Genomic DNA, 23,365 nt, shown 5'->3' with positions numbered 1-23,365 from the left:
CTGCCAACTCTCACGCTTTCGGCGTGAGACACACGCATTTGCATGTGCGTGTGAAAACAGGCAAATGCGTGTGTCTCACGCCGAAAGCGTGAGAGTTGGCAGCTATGTAGTCATATATTATGTTTTATAACTGTTTTCAATGGTGCTAGACAAATTGAATGTCATTATTATTATTATTATTATTATTATTATTATTATTATTATTATTATCATCGTCATCATCACATTCGTTGTGCAGAACTGTTCGTCATTTACAATCAATCAGGATAATTCCCACACCTGTAGCTTTTCAGAGGCAATCAAATGGCTGAAATCCCCTTTCTTGGCCTTCTTTTCAGCGTTTGCCATAGTCGTCTTCGTGAAATGCATATTCATTAGGGGTGTTTCACTGTAGCTGTAATAGTAGTAGTACTAATAGTATTATTATATTGCCTGTTTATGCTCAAAGTGGGCTGCTTGTCTGCATGAGTTATGTGCTGAACTCGTCCTTGTGGCCAGCACTGTCAATATTACCGTTACAAATAGATGTTAAGGCTTCCAATTGCTCAATGATCTTAGAGGCCTGAATGAGAAATATGAATTCATGAAATGACGCAGGAATGGTAATAGGTCTATATATCATGTTTTATTTCAATGTACTGTTTTTACAATTCTAGAGGGAAGCATAACCATTTAAAAATTCTAATAAAAATGTAAGTGTTACAGGTCCCAGGTAAGGGGCGGGGCCTGTTACATGTAGGTTTGTCTGTTTTAAACAGAGAAAAGGATAAAACAGGAGACGTTGGTTACTTGTTGAGCAGGCTGTAGACGTCTTTATTTACTAATGAAATCATAAATGAATCCTTTCTTCATTCATCTCATGTTCTTTGTTCTTTTCCTTTGTATCAACAATTATCTTTCACATCCACATTTCAATTATCGTTGACATACATAACATACACAGTCCACTTGCATTATCACAAGTAATATTAAATCAATACTGAATTGACAAATAGGATAGCTACAATTGCCTATCTCTCTCCTAGTAGCACTAAATACTACAATACTACTGTTTCTGACACAGTTCAATACTCTCAGTGCTGTTTAACAGCTTAATCTCTATTCTACTATGTCCCAAAATTCAATCAATAGGTCAGCCTATATGTCAACAAACAAATCTTTACCAACACATTAAACATCAATCCAACTTGGGATATTATCAACTTGGTAGGCTACTAAGCCACCAAACGTTCATTCCTCCTTGCTAATGTGGATGAACAGACTAACACTGAACATTTAAACTACATAATTCCACACACCCTCCAATATCACTACATTGCCCATGCCAGTTCCCCTAGCTTAGAATGCCTGGAACGGTGGTCGAGCGAGGACACGCGCGAGGAGGGAGAGAGTGAAAACGAGAAATATCGCGAGCGTGAAGGCAGTTCGATATTTTTACACATTTACCAGGCAGTCGTATTAGTTGCACCCTAAAGTGCCGGTTAGTGCGGTCTGATCCTGCCTGAAGAAAGGAGGAAGATTTGAGACCACTTTCCGAAGAGGACGGGACAACATTACGGTGGAGGCTGCTAACGTGAGTGAATTGTGTTGCTGTGCTGAAGCTAACCAGCTAGCACAGGGAAGAAGTGAAGACGATGTGGTGTAATGTTATTGTTTTGACATTGGACCTAGATATGAGGTCACGCATGGGGCGGGGTCAGGAGGAGCCCAGAGTGACGAGCAGGGAAGCTCACGGTAACTGATCATCTGTATTGATCATCTACTTGAGTAAACCAGCTTAACGCCGAACTGGAGGTAGTCTTATTTATTACCAAGAACCCAACACAACATGGTGTCAGAAGTGGAGCTGCGCTGAGCTGCGGAGTGGAGGAAAAGACGGGAGACGCCACGGCTAGCTAGCTGATTAGCCTCCGGCTACAAACGAGAGGAAGCATGGCGATGCCGGCGGCGACTTTTACCATTAGACCTCCGGAGTCCTTCGACTTCTCGAAGCCACAGGAGTGGGAGAAGTGGATAAGGAGATTTCAGCGGGTCAGAATGGCAAGTAGCTTGAACAAATCCTCCGACGATAACCAGGTAAACACTTTAGTTTACTGCATGGGGGACGAAGCTGACGACGTGCTACGGGGGCTGGACTTAACCAGCGAGCAGCGCCAGAAGTATGATACAGTTAAAAAGGGATTTGACACATATTTTATCCCAAAGAAAAACGTGATATATGAACGGGCTAAGTTCAACAAACGGGTTCAGCAGCCAGGAGAGCCTGTGGACTCCTTCATCACAGCACTATATGCACTGGCAGAAAACTGTGAGTATGGGGAACTACATGATGAACTATTGAGAGACAGACTGGTAGTGGGTCTTCAAAATTCAGCATTGTCAGAGAGGATGCAACTTGATAAGGATCTCACTCTCACAAAAGCCATCACAATGGCTAGACAGTTAGAAGAAATAAAACGCCAGCAGTCTGATCTGAGAGGGGAGAAGTGTGCTAGTAATGTAGCTATGGATGCTATGCACTTTAAAAAGGGGAAACAGCACAAAAACAAATTCAAGGAGCAGACACAAGGACAACCAAACCCTTTCAAGAGAACAGTGCAGACTAGGGGGGATTACAAGTCTTGTCCTAAATGCGGTAGATCACCCTTTCACCCCGCTTTTCAATGTCCAGCTAAAAGTGTAGTATGCCACAACTGTAGCAAACGAGGACATTATGGGAAAGTATGCAGGTCAACCAGCACAGTACATGAGGTTGCTGAGGACGTGGATGGACTGTTTCTAGGGGAGGTGTCGTCTGGTGAGGACCCATGGATGGCTGACATTAACATAAGAGGCAGCAAAGTAGCCTTCAAAATAGATACGGGAGCCGATGTTTCAGCCATTCCAGAGCAGGTGTTTGACGGAGTCAGACACGGAAATGGGGAGCTTGAAAAAGCACAGAAACCACTCTATGGTCCAGGTGGAGCAAAACTGAACGTCCTGGGGTTCGCTACGGAAAAACACTCTCATATAAAGAGAGGAGCACTACAGAGAAGATATTTGTAGTGAGGGACCGACAGCTGGCGCTGTTGAGCAGAGCAGCTTCAGTTAGACTCAAGCTAGTGGCGAGAGTAGACAGTAAGAGAGGCATATCCTAAACTCTGTGATGGACTGGGGCGGGTTCAGAAGCCTTACACAATTAAGCTCAAACCAGACGCCACGCCATTCTCACTAAAAGTGTCACGGCGAGTTCCTTTGCCACTTATGGGCAAAGTGAAGGAAGAGTTGGTGAGGATGGAGAAATTAGGGGTCATCAGCAGAGTGGAACCAACTGACTGGTGTTGCGGCATGGTCGTAGCCCCGAAAAAGAACAAAGAGGAAGTCCGGATATGTGTGGACATGACACCCCTAAATGAGTCAGTGTGCCGTGAAAGGTTCATCCTCCCTTCAGTTGAACAGACCTTAGGCATGCTCACTGGTGCACAGTACTTCACAAAGCTGGATGCAAACATGGGCTTCTGGCAAATTCCCCTGTCAAAAGAGTCAGCTCTCTATACCACTTTCATCACGCCATTCGGGCGTTATCACTTCAACCGCCTGCCTTTCGGTATCTCCTCCGCACCGGAGCATTTCCAGAACATGATGGTGACCGAAGTAACAGCAGGCTTGGAAGGAGTTGTCTGCCACATGGACGATCTCCTTATCTGAGGGACTACGAAGGAGCAGCACGACGCGAGAGTGCACGCTGTCCTGGAGCGAGCAGAAAAGGCAGGGGTCACGCTCAACATGAAAAAGTGTGAGTTTGGGAAAAGTGAGGTGAAGTTCCTCGGCTACATCATCGCGGCAGATGGCATGAGGCCGGATCCCGACAAAACAAGAGCTGTACAGGACATGAAAGCGCCGACAAACATAACCGAGCTCAGGAGCTTCCTTGGTATGGTAAACCAGTTAGGGAAGTTCATACCAAATCTGTCTGAAAAGGACAAACCACTCAGGGATCTGCTGTCCACAAAGAATCAGTGGTGCTGGGGTCATGAGCAACAAAAGACATTTTGCAGTCTCAAACGTGAGCTCTCGTCTTCACCAGTCCTCCAGCTTTACGACCCTAACAAACCCCTGAGGATATCAGCCGACGCCTCATCCTACGGTTTAGGGGCAGTGATGCTACAAAAGGAGAGAGAGACATGGTCACCGGTCGCATATGCTTCCAGGTCATTGACGGAGACGGAGCAGCGCTATGCTCAGCTGGAAAAGGAGGCGCTGGCACTGACTTGGGCCTGTGAGAGGTTCAGGGATTTCATTCTTGGTCTGCATATCGAGCTAGAAACCGACCACAAGCCTCTTGTGAGCCTACTAGGTGGACGGGCTCTGGATTCGCTGCCGCCTCGGATACAGAGGTTCAGGATGCGTTTGATGAGGTATTTATATACCATCTCACACACGCCAGGGAAAAGCCTCACAACAGCTGATACGCTCTCACGCTCACCCCTCAAAGATGGAGCTACACGGGCTGACAGCGACCTGATGGAGGATACAAATATCTATGTTGATTCTGTGCTGGACAGCCTCCCGACAAGCGACAGATACCTGACTGAGCTTCGCGAGCAGCTGGGTGCAGACAGCGTTTGCGAACAAGTAATCAGATACTGCCTGGAGGGTTGGCCAGACAGGAACCAGTTAGAAGGACCGGTCAAACACTACTGGCATGAGAGAGCAGTTCTAAGTGTGTATGATGGACTTCTCCTGCGTGGCACAAGGTTAGTTATACCTGCTGCCATGAGAAACAGTGTGCTGGAGAAAATCCACGAGGGCCACCAGGGAGTGGTAAAATGTAGAGAACGTGCGTGCTAGTCAGACAGTGTGGTGGCCTGGACTAAGCAGTCAGATAGGTGAGCTAGTCCTGAAATGCAGAGAATGCATCAAAGAACGGGTAAATACAATAGAGCCTCTGATGCCAACCAAACGACCAGACAGGCCTTGGCAAAAATTAGGTGCAGATCTGTTCTCCCTAAGAGACCGTACATATCTACTAGTGGTAGATTATTTCTCTAGATATGTAGAAATAGCTCAGCTCAGCCCTACCAGATCCACAGACGTGATCATTCACCTGAAGTCTATGTTTGCACGCCACGGCATCCCAGAGACATTTGTAAGTGACAATGGCCCACAATTCTCTGGAGTTGCAATGAAGGAGTTTGCGGTTGACTATGGCTTTGAGCATGTAACCAGTAGTCCCAAATACCCTCAGAGTAACGGTGAGGCAGAGCGCGCTGTTCAAACTGTTAAAAACTTGCTTAAAAAGGCCAGAGACCCTTATCGTACCTTATTGGCCTACAGAGCCACACCTCTGAGCAACGGCTAAAGCCCTGCCCAGCTGCTCATGGGACGTCGCCTTCGCACCACACTGCCTGCCCTTCCAGAGACTTTGCAGCCGTCTCTCCCAGACTTGCAAACACTCCAGAGCAAGGAGAGGGAGAAAAGATGGACAGAGGCGAAAAGTTTCAACCGGCGGCACAGAACAAGGGATCTTGCAAAGCTGTTACCTGGAGACCACGTGTGGATTTCGGATGCAAAAGCACAAGGGACTGTAATATCCAGACACCACACACCACGCTCTTACCTGGTCAGTGGACCACAAGGGACACTGAGAAGGAATCGTCACCATCTGGTGTCAGAGTGAGAGTCCAGTGCCAATGCCAGCACCAGACTCTCAGAGTGAGAGCCCACAGGAGGGCCTACCGGAAGCAGGCGCTTTCGCAGGTTCAGGGACTGCGTCACCAGCTACCAAACCTCAGTGCACGCGGTCAGGCAGAGAAGTTAAACAACCACAGAGACTTAACCTGTGAGAAACAAAATGTATAAGGAAAAAAAATGCTGTAAAAAAACCCCCCAAAAAAAACCTGTTAACTGTTTGATTTATGGATGTAGGTAAGCCTAGTTTAAGGGTTAAGTTCATGTGGGAGATGTGTAATGGGATTGGTGAAACCAAAAGCTAAGAAAATAAGGTGAATGGTGATGGGAAAAAAAAAATGTGTTCATTGAAATTAAAAAGCTATAGCTAAGGTTAACTTTGAACTTAAGGTAAGGGGGATGTGGTGTAATGTTATTGTTTTGACATTGGACCTAGATATGAGGTCACGTATGGGGCGGGGTCAGGAGGAGCCCAGAGTGACGAGCAGGGAAGCTCACGGTAACTGATCATCTGTATTGTCTTGCCAACAACTACTTGAGTAAACCAGCTTAACGCCCAACTGGAGGTGGTCTTATTTATTACCAAGAACCCAACACAACAGACGAGTCGGATGTTTATTAAGTAATGCTTAGTTTAAAGTAGAGCAAAAGTGTCTAGTTTAGTATAGCCCGTGTTTCCTGACGTCGCTATATGGGTTTTGTCTGTTTTTTTATTTTGCTGCCTGCTACGTTACATACCGCGGTAGCCTGCTATCCTGAAGAGAAGATTTCCCGCTCTCTCCAGTCTCAGCTAAGTAGGCTAGCTGCTAACCCTCGGCTCTGCTGCAGCGCAAGTTGTGTGTATGGCACTTACAGCTGGCATTCTCCTACTGGCTGGATAGAGATAAGCTATTTACCTGCCAATCGAGTCTCTCCACTGACAAGGGAGTGCAACGGTCAATGTGAATGTTGCGAAATGCTTACTGCACTCTTGACGTCAGCTCACGAGCTCAGTGACTAGCATTGCTGCTTGGTGAGCAAACACTGACACCACACATCGCGGGTGCAACGGACAATGTGAACTTTGCGGACTATTTACTGCACTCGTAACACACACACACACACACACCCACACACTACATACACCCCTCTGAATGGTGCTCCAGTCAACGTGAACATTCTGAACTGCTCTCAGCCCCTATTTCTACACATTCACCACACTAAACACTCACCTGTGGATGGCCATAGTAATTAGGACATTCTGATCATTATACCATGTTCCTGCATAATGTTGTGTATTTCCTGTTCGTACTGTGAAGTTGACCTGTATTAATCTGTCACCTGTGATCGATACCTTCAAATTGCGTTTAAGTTTACTCATTGATGAGCTAATAGGTTAATGAATATCTGTTATTTGACAGTCAGTTTATTTTTGGGTAACAGTGGTCCAATGTTGGTTCTACATCTGATTAGCAGAATGTAATGGCTTGAAGGTATTGAATTTATTGATTATTATTTTTGAAGTGTGCCAATGTGTGAGTTCTAAGTGTAAGTACATAAGTGTTATACATGTACTGGTTTGGGTTTTGCCGGAAAGTGTGCAGCTATACAGTGGTAAGCTAGTTTAAATATCTCACCAGTGGGACTAGGTTTAATGAGAGTGGAAGATTAGCCTATATGTTAAACCTGAGTACTCAACTGTAATTGTATTACTTTTAAACATTTTCTATTGCAATCTACAGCTTAAAAATGTTATTAATATAATACATTTTAACCAATTGGTTCTTACAATTTAAAGGTTGGTCAATTAATGAATACTCTCCAGAGTAGGGGCAGCTTTTCCTTAATACTGCTATGAAGGAGATATAGGGAAATAGCCGGGTGTTAGCGTATACCAGCACACACTAGGCCATAACCCCTTCAGGTAAACCGTGACAGTTAAAAACCCTGAAGCCCTCACTGCCTCCCTCACAGTATAGCTTAGGGCCAAGTTGAATTGTGCAGTGGGGTCAGGACCTGATCCTGTATTTCCCTGCTGTCTGGAGATAATAGCATTCAATAGTCTTCCCCTACTATACGGGTGCCCTACCACCCGTTACACTAATATAACCTTTAGTTTATACATGTTATCTACATGTTCATTGTACAACTGTATACATACATTGTATACATGTTCATAAAACATTGTCAGCTAAGCCACAAAATAAACCCAATGAGCCCAGGAGCCAAGAACCAAACAAAAGCAATACTTAATCCCCTGAGGTCCACGGACTCGCCGGCACGTCCACGTTATATTTCTATTAATAATGGCGTGAGTAACCATGGTTTCTCTCAACACAACGTAGCTTACAGCTAAGGACCTGACAGGCAAGTTAGCTAACTGGCTAGCTAAAAAGCCAGCGAACTTTTCCAGTTCGACAAAATAACCAATCCGCTGGACTTTAAGACCCAGTACTTCGTAACATGTAAGTTAAATATGTATACATAGGGTTCATGTATCATTTTACCGTGCCTGGTGACTTTACATACCTGTTTTAAACAGAGAAAAGGATAAAACAGAACAAAAATTCTCATTAAAATGCAAGGTAACATTTTGTTTTCATTCTATGTGTGCAAAACCATGACATAATTAAAATTTAAATGTAAAAGCCCATTGTGCTTATTCATCTTTAAGTTTATGTCCGTACGCAGTTTATCAATTTAAAATTGAAATGCAAAGTCCATTTAACATTGTCTTTTTCTGGATGTCTACGCCGTCTTTATGGAAAGCCTGATTTGAAATGGCAGTTTCTTATTGTATTCCCATGATCCATTACAAAAAGGAAATGGTAGTTCACATCGCAATTTATTTGTCATGTTTTTGTGCTGGTGATGCCACTGACCATTATTTTAGAGTTTCTGTTGACAAATGTTTCATAACATTTATTCTCTCTTTATATAGTTGCATTCTACTATAGAAGTGTGTGGTTTATGATTATGGAGACTGAAGTATTTGGCTCAATACACTCGTTTATTTGTGTTGCTGCTTCTCACTGTGTTGTAAGCATGTAATGCACTTAGCAATGCATCTTATAGGGTTCTTGATGATCTTGGCTCGACAATGTTTTCACAAAATTGCTTAAACTGTTCACAATTTCTATGTTATGAAAATAATTATTGAAAAATGAAAACATTCACAAAACAGGGCAAGTTTCCGAAAGCAACGTGTCTTGAAAATGCACGATATACAGTACTGTGCAAAAGTTTGAGGCAGGTGTGAAAAAATGTGGTAAAGTAAGTAAATGCTTTCAAAAATAGAAATGTTAATAGTTTATTTTGATCAATTAACAAAATGCAAAGTGAGTGAACAGAAGAGAAATCTAAATCAAATCAATATTTGGTGTGACCACCCTCAAACCAGCATCAATTCTTCTCGGTACACTTGCACAAAGTCAGGGATTTTATAGTCTTATAGTCAGGTGTGTGATTAACCAATTATACCAAACAGGAGCTAATGATCATCAATTTAATATGTAGGTTGAAACACAATCATTAATTGAAACAGAAACAGCTGTGGAGGAGGGCTAAAACTAAGCACAAAGAAACAGGCAACATTGAGGGTCGTAGACGCAGTGGTCGGCCAAGGAAACTTAGTGAAAGACACATCATGCTTACTTCCCTTCGCAATCGGAAGATGTCCAGCAGTGCCATCAGCTCAGAATTGGCAGGAACCAGTGGGACCCTGGTATACCCATCTACTGTGTGGAGAAGTCTGGTCAGAAGTGGTCTTCATGGAAGAATTGCGGCCAAAAAGGCCAAGTGACTCAACTAAGCACAAAAACAGGAACTGGGGTGCAGAAAAATGGCAGCAGGTTTTCTGGACTGATGAGTCAAAATTTGAAATATTTGGCTGTAGCAGAATGCAGTCTGTTTGCCGAAGGGCTGGAGAGCGGTACAAAAATGAGTGTCTGCAGGCAACAGTGAAGCATGGGGGAGGTTCCTTGCAAGTTTGGGGCTTGGGGAGTTGGGGATTACAGGCAGATACTTATCCATCACACAATACCATCAGGGAGGCATCTGATTGGCCCCAAATTTATTCTGCAGCAGGACAATGACCCCAAACAAAAAGCCAATGTCATTAAGGACTATCTTCAGCGTAAAGAAGAACAAGGGGTCCAGCATTTTGATGATTGAATGCTGGTAAAATGAGCGCTTAAAAGCAAAAGCAAAAAAAAAATTTCTTCACAATAAAATTCCACCTAAGCAGAATTATTGTCCACAACACGTTAATTTAAGGTTAAACTGAGATTTTAATCATAATATTCATGTTGATTTCCGGAAAGACATTTTTCGGTTGTCCTCCCTATATATAGACAGCTCAGACCGGCACCTGCAGTGGCTCGGGCTCCGGCGTGTTAGTGCAGCTAGCTCCATCCTCTCCTCCAGCATTATCATGATCTGTGCTGCTACAACTCGTAGACAGGCTGCTGCAGGTACAACAACTGCTGTTGTTGACTGATCAGTTGGTTTATGCGAACGAAAGTGTGTGGCCTAACTAATCGTAAAGTTAATTTCCAAACAGATTGGAAATTTGGAACCTAAAATCCACTATTAGCCACTTACTGAAATCAAAATATCATTAGAATGTGAACATAACCAACACAAATTAAATTACACTTTTTATTAATTTGTGGACATGCAGGTCCTCCACCATACTCCAGGGGGTCCTGCGGATCCTCCGCACCCCTACTTCCCACGGCCTATCCTCCTAACCTATTCATGTGGCAGCAGCATTCATTGTTGACAGCGCTTCTCTCGTGACTAGTGTGCCCTCTCCGATTTCAATGTGTAACAGCGCCATTTCTCGAAACTAGTCATTTGGAAGAAAAGGACAGTTCGGGAAACACGCTTAAAAAAGTAACTAACTTTAGTAAGGTATACCTTTCGTGTCTTCGTAAAACGCTGAGACACCGTTAACAGGAAACGCGGCCCTGGTTTCTTCCTTATCTGATGTGTAATCTATAGTTGTTCCAGTGAGCTTTGGTATGCACTTAATATACAGAATGTCAGACCTGGCTAAGTTCCAATATTTATTTTGAATCAATTTTCATTTTTTAATCCACCGTTACTCAATTATAAACTTAACTATAAACCACTGCGGGAAATACTGTAATGTAATGCAATATAATTATATTTAAAACTAACGTCATTATGGCAACATAAGCACCTTCTAACCTATTCATCTGGCACTAGCAAATTAGTCCCTCTCTTGTGAGTAGTGCTTTCTCTCCAGGTTCAAGGTATAACAGCGAAGTCATTTAGAAGATATTAGACCTGGTTTCTTCCTGATCTGACGTGTGTTCTACAGTTGCTTTTATTGTTTTGCGAGAGGTTGTAGGCAATTACCAGGCTGGCATTAACCGGTGGGTACCAAAGAAAAAGGAAAAAGAATTACAATTACACAACTCAGCATTTCTACAAGGGAGGTTTATGGTGACATGGCTCAGGCAGTAAGAGCAGTCGTCTGGCAGTCGGAGGGTTGCCGGTTCGATCCCCTGCTCGGGCTGTGTTGAAGTGTCCCTGAGCAAGACACCCAACCCCCAAATGCTCCTGACGAGCTGGTCGGCCCCTTGCATGGCAGCCAATCGCCGTCGGTGAGTGTGTATGAATGGGTTAATGAGAAGCATCAATTGTACAGCGCTTTGGATAAAGGCGCTATATAAATGCCAACCATTTATATGTACGCATTTTATTGACAATATCAAACATGATTATACATTCCTTTAAGATATCACTGCATCTCTGTATTAAAACATTGTTTTCATTACAAAGCATTTTACATCAATTATAAAAAAATTTTTTTATACATGCTCGAATTCTCTTATTTTTTTAAACCACAACTGTAATTCTGTATCCCGACATTTCGATAACAGATTGAGCTCCCTAAAGTTAATACTGGAGCAGACTGAATTCAGTTACATGAAGATGGATGGATCCAAAATACTCAGGCCGATATCTGTAACACACCTCAGAGTAGCAGTGCTGATACAGGGTCAGTTGTCCCTTCTTCAGAATGGAAATAGTTGGTTATAGATCATATAATAAATGGATAATTATCTGCCTTTTGAGTTTTTGATCATCTGACCACCCCGTCACAATATCCATGCAGAACTATATTAAATGTATTTTGATGTATTCGTCCAAATCAATCCAATTATATAACATTCTACTCCTTTGAAGCTACGTGGGATAAGGTCAGTATTTTAATCTTTGCCTCGCCAGCCATATAATTCCTATCCCAAAGACAGTTCCAGAAAACCAGACAGGCTTGACATCATCTACATTATTCCAGTATGTCCACAGGCATCTCAGAAGAGCTGCACATGAGAACAGGGTACACACTGATATGATTTTCACATAGGGCGATGGGGGTCTCTCGTAGTGCTTACCACCGTTAGCCTGTACCATTTCATCAACTATTTTCACAAGTTCTTTCACTTGTTTTCTGTCATCTTTTTTCCTATTGTCAAATACGTGGTATCTCTGCCCACACTTCTCCAGCAGGCTTTTGAGGTGGGGGTTGGCATTTTCGATGTGGTCCTGCAACCGTTCCCCCGTCATCTCCATATTGTCCCTGTGTGTGAAAAGAACTGTGGTGTAATTATACATCGCTTCTCCAAACACTTTCTCCAGACTCTCAACCTGGTTCCGGTCTTCTTCATCGTAGCGGCCCACACGTAGCGTCAGCAGGAACGCGTGAGGGCCTGGAGCACACAGCTGGAGGCATCGCCTCCTCTGTCCCGGACTCAATGGACTCGGTGTGTCGACGATCAGGAGCTTCCCGACATCCTCCACTTCCTCCTCGGCGCTTTCACACGCCTGGGTGACAGAGCAGGAACCAGCAGCAGAAGTGAATACACTGCGTCCAAAGATGGCATTTCCCGCTGCACTCTTGCCTGAACCTGTGGGCCCAGCAATCACCACGCGAAGACCTGGAAGACCATGTGACAAAACCATGAATACAAGATTAGATACCACTACAAGGTATAAAGCTGTGCGATAACTGGTTTTCCACCTGTGGCCTAAGAGCCAATTTGCTTTCAACTGCATATTTGTTTCTGCTGCTTTCAATTTTGCAGGTACAATTTGGGGGACACATAGTCAACCATTTCTTACCACACAACTAGACCTGTGCATTAGCCCATCTGTAAGTGGTTTTGTTATCTTTGTCAAATGTAAAATAGTTACCCGTCAGTACACAAAGCAAGATATCTTTATATTTGATTAGTAAGCCTGCATGAACTTTACTGTACTGAGTGAGCAAGCACCCATTTAAAATGAACGCTCTGTCATCATGTTTCTGCATGTAACGTCAGATTGACTTTAGTACATATTTCACTGCATTTATTGAGGGGGCATCCAACCATTGCTGTCCCCCAGAGGATTATTACTCCAAACAAATGGCTATTAATTTCACAATGGATTTACATACAATTATGATTGATGATTCATATACTGCAATGTGTTCCCGCTTTGGTGTGAACACCGCCCTTCCGTTTGCCTGGGTCCTGACCTAGCACAATGCACTGTGGGATACCCGTGCCAGGATAGTGTCCAGCGGTCACACTTTGATATTTCACCACATGTAGAGCGTCATCTAGGCAGCATTAGCACACTTTTATACAGCTATGGTTTCGGACACGGTTTCCGTTTTGACATTCTAAATAGACGTTTGGCGTCTCGATATCAGGGACATTACCTTCCCCCTCAGGCCTTACGAAGTATGAATGCACACTTTCATTTTCGTCTCAGGGAACGAAGTATAAATCAGACTTTGCTCACTTAGTTTCTGTGCATACAAGCTCCATTTTAGTAAAATGGTTTAATCAACAAACCAAAAATATGAACAATAATGTAACAATAGACCTACACGAATAACAAAATGTTATCTTTAAGGGATAAAGAAAAGAAACACAGCACACAACCAAACTAGCATATGCAGAACACACCGCGCTCCAGACTAACACTTTGATTGATGTGAATTGGACCAATAGTTACAGAAAAAATAACGACAAACTGCACCCTGTGTTCGGAAGACCGTGTTATAGCTCACGGTGGTCCGAACACCTATTCACTCTGTTGTGTAGGCAAGCCGTTAAGCCTGTCCGGTCTCTCGTTAGCAACAGCTTGCCCACCACAACGCCACAGTGGAACACTATTACCATGTCAATATATGCTGAAACGGATCGTGTATGTGGCTCATACCAAGTTTTTATGAAAACGGAAGGAACGAATACTACGCACACAAAAGCTGATCTGGAAGTGATTGCTTAGTTGTTGGTCATAAAAGTTGCGCTGTGTGGAACATGGTGAGCTAATTTGGCGTTCAGAACACGGTGAGGTATTACGTTAGGACTGTTAGATTAAAAACGAGCCAACAGTAGGAATAAAAAAAGACAGGGGAAAAAAACCCAGTAATTCCACAGTAAACAAGTGCTACCCACCTTCCATTTTATGCATGCGTCTGCTCAAAATGAACGTTGTACTTCAGATAGTTTCTCTTGATTTGTGAAACGTAGTCTCACCAACGTAGCAAGTTCAAAATGTCAACTGCGAAGTTGTATTCTAGCTTAGAAAATTGCTCTGGCTATTAAAAAAAAGAAAGCCAAACTATCACGCGTTGCGACTCCAGTATGCTGCTGAAGTTTTTGAGGTAATCGGGAGCGTAAGACATCAGATAGGCAGCAAACACAGCTTTTATCTTGGGGAGGATGTGATTGGTAGAGGCGGGACCAGGCTAATGAAGATTGACAGGCGGGACAGCGAATGGAATTGATTTGATCAGAGTGAAAACTGAGGGAAAAACAGGGAACGCAAGACACAACAACGTGGAACTTAAAAGTGATTCAATAAAGGAGATGGAATAATGGTGCATAATATTCATGTATTAATTATACTTTGAAGAAAAGACACGTCAATTCAATACGGTTTTGAATGGTTCTGTGTTGTATGTTCAGATTGCGAGAAAAATGTGGTTCAGCACACAGGAGTCTGTCACTTGAGAGCAAGTTTCCTAATTTGAATTGCTGATATCGATTCTTTCCACAGAAGTTGTCTTAAATTATAAAATTGTAAACACCACCTGTGTTTTGTTTTTCTTTTTGTAATTTTTTGTCCATCTAATCCTCAGCACTGGTTGTTATTGCAGACTTTCGTCACTGGCAAAGGGCGTTTAGCCAATGGATTCCCATTGGCCAAGCCCACAAAGAGTACATTTTTGCTTTTGATCTATGACTTAAAGCCTTCATAGTTTTCCTTGAAATAAAGTAATAATTAAGTAATCAAAATGTTTGAAATGATTAATTTGCTTATTGAGCCCCTTTGCTTGGAGCCATTCAATCACTGCTAGCAGGTCAGCTGTCAGATTTGGGAAAAGGCTTGTCGTGATTGACACCCCAGGGTTTTTTTACACACATTCAAATTGCATTGAAACAGAAATTGAGAGGTGTGTGTGTCTCTCAACCAGGCCCACATGTCTTCCTCCTCGTCATGTCTATGGATAGGTACACTGAGGAGCAGAATAAAACCATTAAACATTTTGAGCAGATGTTTGGTGAGATGGCTAAGCGATACACTATCGTTCTTTTTACAGGGATGGACGAATTGGAATATTGTGGGGAGACACTGGAGGAGCGATTAAGTAGGGATGAACAGCTTAGGAATCTTGTATGGAAGTTTGGGAATAAATACCATGGAATAAAAAACAGAAGTCATGTTGATGAACAAGTGAGGAAGCTTGTTGACAAAATAGAGGATGTATTGAACGACAATGAGGGGCATTTTTACACCAATAATATGTACGAAACTGCTTCCATTGAACTTCACAGGGAGATTGAAAAGATTCTGAGGGAAAAGTTGCCAGATATCATAGACAGAGAGCAAAGATGTAGGAGTGCTGAAGAGATTGATAACCTCTGGTGTGAAGAGGTTAAAGCAGCTGTAGAGAAAGCAACTTGCATCGTTGCAACAATTTTGAGAAATAAGGGATTCATATCAATCTGTGCTTTACTTGGTGCAGGGGCAGCATTGTGTGTGGCAGGCCCCGCTGTTGCTGCTATTGCAGCAGGGGCAGGAGTAGGAGCAGGAGTCGCTTTTGGCTACAAAAAATACTATAAAAAATAGGCATCAATGAACTGGAATATTTTCTCAGTGTTCTCAGAAATCTTACTGGGAAAATGACAATGACATTAATGAAACCTTCTTGGCAGCATGCATTAAAGTGAATCAATTCAGCAGTTATTAGTATTATTATTATTATTATTATTATTATTATTATTATTATTATTATTATTAGTAGTAGTGGTAATAGTAGTAGTACTAATAGTATTATTATATTGCCTGTTTATGCTTAAAGGGGGCTGCTTTTCTACAGCAGCTTTTTATTAATGAGTTATGTGCGAAACTTGTCCAGTGTGGCCAGCACTGTCAATATTAACAGTACAAACAGCGTGTTAATATAGGGTGGCCTGTGGCGTAGTGGTAAAGATGACTGCGACAGACAAGGTTGGGGTTCAAATCCCAGTGTAGCCACAATAAGATCCACACATAACATTTATTCTATCTTTTTATAGTTGCATTCTGCTATTTCATTTTTTTCCCTCTCTGATGCTTTTATATCAGTAGTGTGTGGTTTATGATTATGGAGACTGAAGTATTTGGCTCAATACACTCGTTTATTTGTGTTGCTGCTTCTCACTGTGTTGTAAGCATGTATTGTATTTAAGCCTGTATGCGTTTCTTTTTTTGTACATGTTTCAATAAATATAATTTGTTTAGATCATATTTCAGAACAATGATCATCGTATATTGTATACTGAAACAGAAACAGCTGTGTAGGAGGGTGAAAACTAGGTGCGGAACAGCCAAACTCTGCTTCCAAGGTGAAGTTGCTGAAGACAGTTTAATGTCAGAAGTCATACATCATGGCAATTCTGAGCACAGCAACGAGACACAAGGTAGTTATACTGCATCAGCAAGGTCTCTCCCAAGCAGAACTTTCAAGGCAGACAGGGGTTTCCAGATGTGCTGTCCAAGCTCTGTTGGAGAAGCACAAAGAAACAGGCAACGTTGAGGACCATAGATGCAGTGGTCAGCCAAGGAAACAGTGGAGCAGATAAAAGACACATCATGCTGACTTCCCTTTGCAATCGGAAGATGTCCAGCAGTGCCATCAGCTCAGAATTGGCAGGAACCAGTGGGACCCAGGCATGCCCATCTACTGTGTGGAGAAGTCTGGTCAGAACTGGTCTTCATGGAAGAATTGCGGCCAAAAAGCCATTCCTCCGACGTGGAAACAAGGCCAAGTGACTGAACTAAGAACTGGACCCCAAGAAGATTACGGCAGTGATCGAGTGGCCACAACCCACCAGTCGCAAGGACCTACAACGCTTCTTGGGGTTTGCCAACTTCTACCACTGATTCATCCGGAATTACAGTACCACTGTTGCCTCCCTAAATGGTAAATGGTCGGAATTTATATGGTAAATGGTTGGCATTTATATAGCGCCTTTATCCAAAGCGCTGTACAATTGATGCTTCTCATTCACCCATTCATACACACACTCACACACCAACGGCGATTGGCTGCCATGCAAGGCGCCGACCAGCTCGTCAGGAGCATTTGGGGGTTAGGTGTCTTGCTCAGGGACACTTTTGACACAGCCCGGGCAGGGGATCGAACCGGCAACCCTCCGACTGCCAGACGACTGCTCTTACTGCCTCCCTCACTGCCTCCCTCACTGCACTCACATCCAACAAGAGAACTTTCCAATGGAATGGTATCAGGCATTTCTTGACCTCAAGGTCCGTTTTACCTCAGCTCCTATCCTGATCCACCCTGACCCTACCAGACAATTTGTAGTCGAGGTGGACGCCTCCGACATCGGGGTAGGGGTTGTCCTATCACAACGCTCCAGCAAAGACAATAAGATCCATCCCTGTGCTTTCTTCTCTCGCCGCCTATCACCAACAGAAGAGAACTACGACATCGGCAACTGGGAACTTCTGGCGGTCAAACTGGCCTTAGAAGAGTGCAGGCACTGGCTGGAAGGAGCTCAAGCCCCCTTTTTGGTGTGGACTGACCATAAGAACTTGGAGTATCTGCAGACCGCCAAAAGACTCAATTCTCGGCAAGCCCGGTGGGCCCTATTCTTCTCCCGTTTCAATTTTACGCTTGCCTACCGTCCTGGATCCAAGAACGTCAAGCCTGACGCACTCTCCAGACGGTTCGAACCCTACAGCAAGGAGGAAAGGCCAGACACCATCTTACCATCCAACTGCTTCGTCAATGCTGTACAGCTTGAAATTGAGGACATTGTCCGCAATGCTCAGAACGACAAAGCAGGTCACAGTAACTGTCCGGACAACCGCCGGTACGTTCCACCGGCAGCCAGATAGCAGGTGTTACAATGGGGACATTCCTCTATTCTCTCATGCCATCCCGGGATCTCATGCACTACCACATTCATTCAGAGAAGGTTCTGGTGGTCAGGCATGAAGAGAGATGTCTTGGACTTTGTTGCTGCTTGCTTGGTCTGTGCTCAAGGTAAACCTTCCCACTCACCCCCGTCAGGTCTGTTACAGCCTCTCCCTATCCCTCACCGCCTCTGGTCCCACATAGCATTAGTCACTGGGTTACCTCCTTCCAGAGATGTGACCAAGTCCCTCTTATCCAAGTCACAAGTAAGTCTCAAGTCATTTGGTCCAAGTCTCAAGCAAGTCCCAAGTATTTTTTTCTTGGGCAAGTCAAGTCAATTCAAGTCACAGGTTATGTCAAGTCAAGTCAAGTCGAGTCCTTGGTTACGGCAAGTGAAGTCCCAAGTCGAGTCATATTAAATCTGAATTTAACGTCAATCACTATCGCGTCTCATCGCGTAACATCAGACGCTCTGTCCACACTGAATCCGTGACGTCATGTAAACAAACCACATACCTATCAGCTGTGCGCTCTGGCGACATAAAAGTCAAGTAAAGATGTGAGAGTAGGCTGCTTAACACACGTTTTATATCTAGATGAGTCTTTACTGAAAATGACATAAAATCTAGCCAAATATTGACTGTAGGAGCAGCAATGTGTTTTGTTACTTTTTCACCAGTGGTAATGGTGTGTGTGTGTGTGCGCGCGGCACCGGGGCAGAATGGTAGCGTAATTAATATCACCTGCGCCTATTTAGGAATCAGTCTGTTTGTTGTTTGCAACAGAGAGGGTGAGTCAGGGTGCCGATATTTCTGTTGACCACTAAACGCTAACACTAACATCTAAGTCCAAATGCAATACCATCTATGCAGAGCAATGTTTTGTCGTAGTATCAATAAACACTCTTTAACTGCAGCTACGGACTCATGCTCGTTCCTTGGACTCGTGTCGGACAGATCTCCCTGTACTCGCCCTCTCACCGGCTTATAGTTGGTTTTGATAGTCGCATTACAGCCACTAAATTAATCAGCCGTTCCTCCTCCACGACACCGTGTCCTACGGCGCTTTCAAAGCGCGGGGCAGGAGGTAAGTAGAAACGGCTTCTGACAAACGTTTAGTACAAGTTATGTTTATTAAATGTGTTATTTAATGTGCATTTGGTGTCTGTGGTCTGTTTTGGGAGCTGGTAATGGAGAGTATTGGGGGTGCAATTGTGTGGGGGCAGCATCATGGTCGGGTGCTGTGGCGGCAACAGAAGGACACACAAAGAAGAAGTAATGCTCACTGAGCATACCCACAGTGTTCAGACTAAAATAACCGGTAACTTTTTGAAGCAACAAGGATTCCGATCAGTGTGCAGAGTAGAGTAGCAGTCAATACAAACTAATTTAGCCCAATGTATGGGATGTCCCGGCTAATAAGGGATAGTTGGTAACTCTTGCCGGCGTTCCAGGACTTTTTTTTCTCCCCCTGACGCGACGGAACAGCAGCCTCTTTTTGTATCGGGACCTCCTGATTTACAAACTAAGCACTGGTTATTTCATTTTATCTGGCTAACGTTAGCTAACATGAGCCACCCCTCACACTTACCGATCCGAATGAGTCCTCAAATGACGAACAAAGTTTGATGTTGTACTCTGGCTGTCAGAAATCGTTGTTGAGCAGGTCTTGCATTCAGCAGTTCGTTTTTTTCCATCACATATGAAATTTTTTAATCCAAAAGTGATGACTCTTGGCACAGTCGCGGTCGCCATGATCAGATCACATTCACATGACAGGGCAGTCATCCAATCATGACCATGCCATTCCCAGTGTATGCGCTCGCATACCGGTAACCTTGACAACTTGAACATTTGAATAATATTTAAACTGAAAACAAAACGAACACAAACAAGTAATTCGAGTCATCATGTCTCAAGTCACATCAAGTCTCAAGTCTTTAACTTCCAAGTCCAAGTCGAGTCTCAAGTAAATTATTTTCTGTCAAGTCAAGTTGCAAGTCGTCAAAAAGGTGACTCGAGTCCACATCTCTGCCTCCTTCCAACACTTTCACCACCATACTCACCATAGTCGATAGGTTTTCTAAAGCTGTGCACTTTGTTCCCCTCATCAAACTTCCATCAGCCAAAGAAACCGCAAATTTACTTACCCAACACGTTATTCGTCTTCACAGCATTCCCTCCAACATAGTCACCGATAGAGGTCCTCAATTCACGGCACGGAAAGCTTTTTGTACACTCATCGGGTCCACTTCCAACTTATCTTCGGGTTTCCATCCACAGACCAACAGCCAGACCGAGCGGGCCGACCAGGTGATTGAAACGGTGCTTAGGTGCCTATGTGAGCGTAATGCCTCCTGAATATGCTATTAACTCCCACACCTCCTCTGCCTCCAAGTTGTCCCCTTTCGAGTGCTGCCTAGGTTATCAACCCCCGTTGTTTCCTGACCAAGAGGAGGAGGTGGGAGTCCCGTCGTCTGAAGCCTTCATCCGGTGATGGACCTGGAGAGCTTCCCGTATCAACCTGCAGCACGCCAGTACCCGGATGAAGGCAACAGCCGACTGGCGTCGGTCCAAGGCACCCACCTACCGCATTGGACAGAGTTTTCCTGACCACCAGAGACATCCCACTACGCATCGAGACACGTAAGCTGGCGCCAAGATACATTGGCCCCTTCCCCATCACCAAGATCCTCAGCCCTACTGCAGTTCACCTCAGACTCCCATCCACCATGTGGCGGATTCATCCCACATTCCATGTGTCTAGAATCAAACCGGCTGTTACCCACCCTCTCTGTCCCACCCCCTCCCCCCCTCCCCCCCGACTCATCGATGGGGGCGAAGCCTACACTGTGCGGCGGATCATGGACATTCGCCTTCGGGTTCGGGGCCTGCAGTACTTGGTTGACTGGGAGGGCTATGGCCCCGAGGACAGAAGCTGGATACCGTCCAGATTCGTTCTGGATAAAGACTTGTCAAAAGACTTTCATAAGACTCATCCGGTGCAAGGGTCTAATTTTAGTTCGCTAAGGCTCTTAAACAGCTGAGAACACAATATAATGTCTCAATTACACGCCATCCATAAAGTCAAGGTGTTTAGAGCGTTTTCATCAAACGCTAAAGTCACTTTTACATTCATATTTCATGGAACTCTGTCGTGACTGGGAAGAAGGCCTCCCTTGGCTGTTGTTGGCCATTAGAGAGGTTGTCCAAGAAAGCACGGGATTCAGTCCAAATGAGCTTGTATCTCACCTATTCTCACCTGAAGTGTATGGTAAAGCTGTTAATTTGCCTGTATTGCCTGTTACCTTAAGTGTTGTGGATCTTGTGTCTAAGTGTCCCAGATACTAGAAGGGTGGCAGAGGATATCAGAATGCCAGCGGAGGGTGTGTTCCAGGGCCGGCTGAACAACTCAGATTTTCTACAAAGCTTGAAGGCTCGGTTTGATTATTTATCGGTAGACCAAAGAAGTGACATACTGACTTTAATCAATTCCCATCATAGTTTATTTCCAGATACTCCAACGCGAACGCATGTTTTGAAACATGACATTGATGTGGGGACGGCCGCTCCCATCAAACAACGTTTCTATCGTGTCCAAAGCGGAAACATCTAGAGTCTGAAATAGACTATATGATTATAAATGGTATTACAGAGCCTGCATTTGCAGAATGGAGTTCACCGTGTATTTTGGTTAATAAGCCTGATGGCTCATTTCGGTTTTGCATGGACTACCATAAAGTAAACTTATTAACTAAGTTGGAGGACTGCGTCGACCAGGTTGGTGCTGCGATGTTTGTTACAAAACTGGACTTACTTAAAGGATACTGGCAGGTGCCATTAACAACCCGTGTGCGGGAAATATCTGCTTTTATTACGCATAGTGGACTATATACCTATACAGTCATGCCATTTGGTCTCAAAAATGCCCCTTCCACATTCCAACGCCTCATGAACAAAGTACTGACCAGTCTGGAGGGTTGTGCAGTCTACTTGGATGATGTGGTTGTTTACAGTGCATCCGGAAAGTATTCACAGCGCTTCACTTTTCCCACATTTTGTTATGTTACGGCCTTATTCCAAAATGGAATAAATTCATTTTTTTCCTCAAAATTCTACACACGACACCCCATAATGACAACATGAAAGAAATTTTTCAGACATTTTTCCAAATTTATTAAAAAATAAAAAACTAAGAAATCACATGTACATAAGTATTCACAGCCTTTGCCATGAAGCTCAAAATTGAGCTCAGGTGCATCCTGTTTCCACTGATCAACCTTGAGATGTTTCGACAGCTTAATTGGAGTCCACCTGTGGTAAATTCAGTTGATTGGACATGATTTGGAAAGGCACACACCTGTCTATATAAGGTCCCACAGTTGACAGTGCATGTTGGAGCACAAATCAAGCATGAAGTCAAAAGAATTGTCTGTAGACCTCCGAGACAGGATTGCCTTGAGGCACAAATCTGGGGAAGGATACAGAAAGATTTCTGCTGCTTTGAAGCTCCCAATGAGCACTGTGGTCTCCATCATCCGTAAATGGAAGAAGTTCGGAACCACCAGGACTCTTCCTAGAGCTGGCCGCCCATCTAAACTGAGCAATCGGGGGAGAAGGGCCTTAGTCAGGGAGGTGACCAAGAACCCGATGGTCACTCTGTCAGAGCTCCAGCGTTCCTCTGCGGAGAACCATCCAGAAGGACAACCATCTCTGCAGCAATCCACCAATCAGGCCTGTATGGTAGAGTGGTCAGACGGACGCCACTCCTTAGTAAAAGGCACATGGCAGCCCACCTGCAGTTTGCCAAAAGGCACCTGAAGGAGAACAAAATTCTCTGGCCTGATGAGACAAAGATTGAGCTCTTTGGCGTGAATGCCAGGCGTCATGTTTGGAGGAAACCAGGCACCGCTCATCACCTGCCCAATACCATCCCTACAGTGAAGCATGGTGGTGGCAGCATCATGCTGTGGGGATGTTTTTCAGCGGCAGGAACTGGGTGACTAGTCAGGATTGTGGGAAAGATGAATGCAGCAATGTGCAGAGACATCCTGGATGAAAACCTGCTCCAGAGCGCTCTTGACCGGTTCATCTTTCAGCAGGACAACGACCCTAAGCACACAGCCAAGATATCAAAGGAGTGGCTTCAGGACAACTTTGTGAATGTCCTTGAGTGGCCCCGCCAGAGCCCGGACATGAATCCGATTGAACATCTCTGGAGAGATCTGAAAATGGCTGTGCACCGACGCTCCCCATCCAACCT

General features: G+C 44.2%; 1 protein-coding gene across 2 annotated transcripts; it reads right to left on the bottom strand.

Annotated features, from left to right (window-relative positions):
* Window positions 1–11,329: 11,329 nt before the first annotated feature.
* LOC133138834 (GTPase IMAP family member 4-like) lies at window positions 11,330–14,372 on the bottom strand. 2 transcript variants are annotated; one of them, XM_061257928.1, is made up of 3 exons: window positions 14,133–14,372; window positions 12,331–12,620; window positions 11,330–12,262 (listed from the first exon to the last, which is right to left on the bottom strand). In XM_061257928.1, exons 1-3 carry the CDS (start codon window positions 14,146–14,148, stop codon window positions 12,155–12,157), a joined length of 414 nt encoding a protein of 137 aa, XP_061113912.1. In that variant the 5' UTR covers window positions 14,149–14,372; the 3' UTR covers window positions 11,330–12,154. The 2 variants fall into 2 exon arrangements, with proteins under 2 accessions (XP_061113912.1, XP_061113913.1); XM_061257929.1 differs by having other exon boundaries at window positions 11,330–12,620; window positions 14,133–14,371.
* Window positions 14,373–23,365: the final 8,993 nt, after the last annotated feature.

This window comes from Conger conger, chromosome 10 (genome assembly GCF_963514075.1).
Source record: "Conger conger chromosome 10, fConCon1.1, whole genome shotgun sequence".
Lineage (NCBI taxonomy): Eukaryota > Metazoa > Chordata > Actinopteri > Anguilliformes > Congridae > Conger > Conger conger.
The sequence above is the reverse complement of the archived record's forward strand: the minus strand, read 5'-3'. Positions and strand labels throughout refer to the sequence as shown.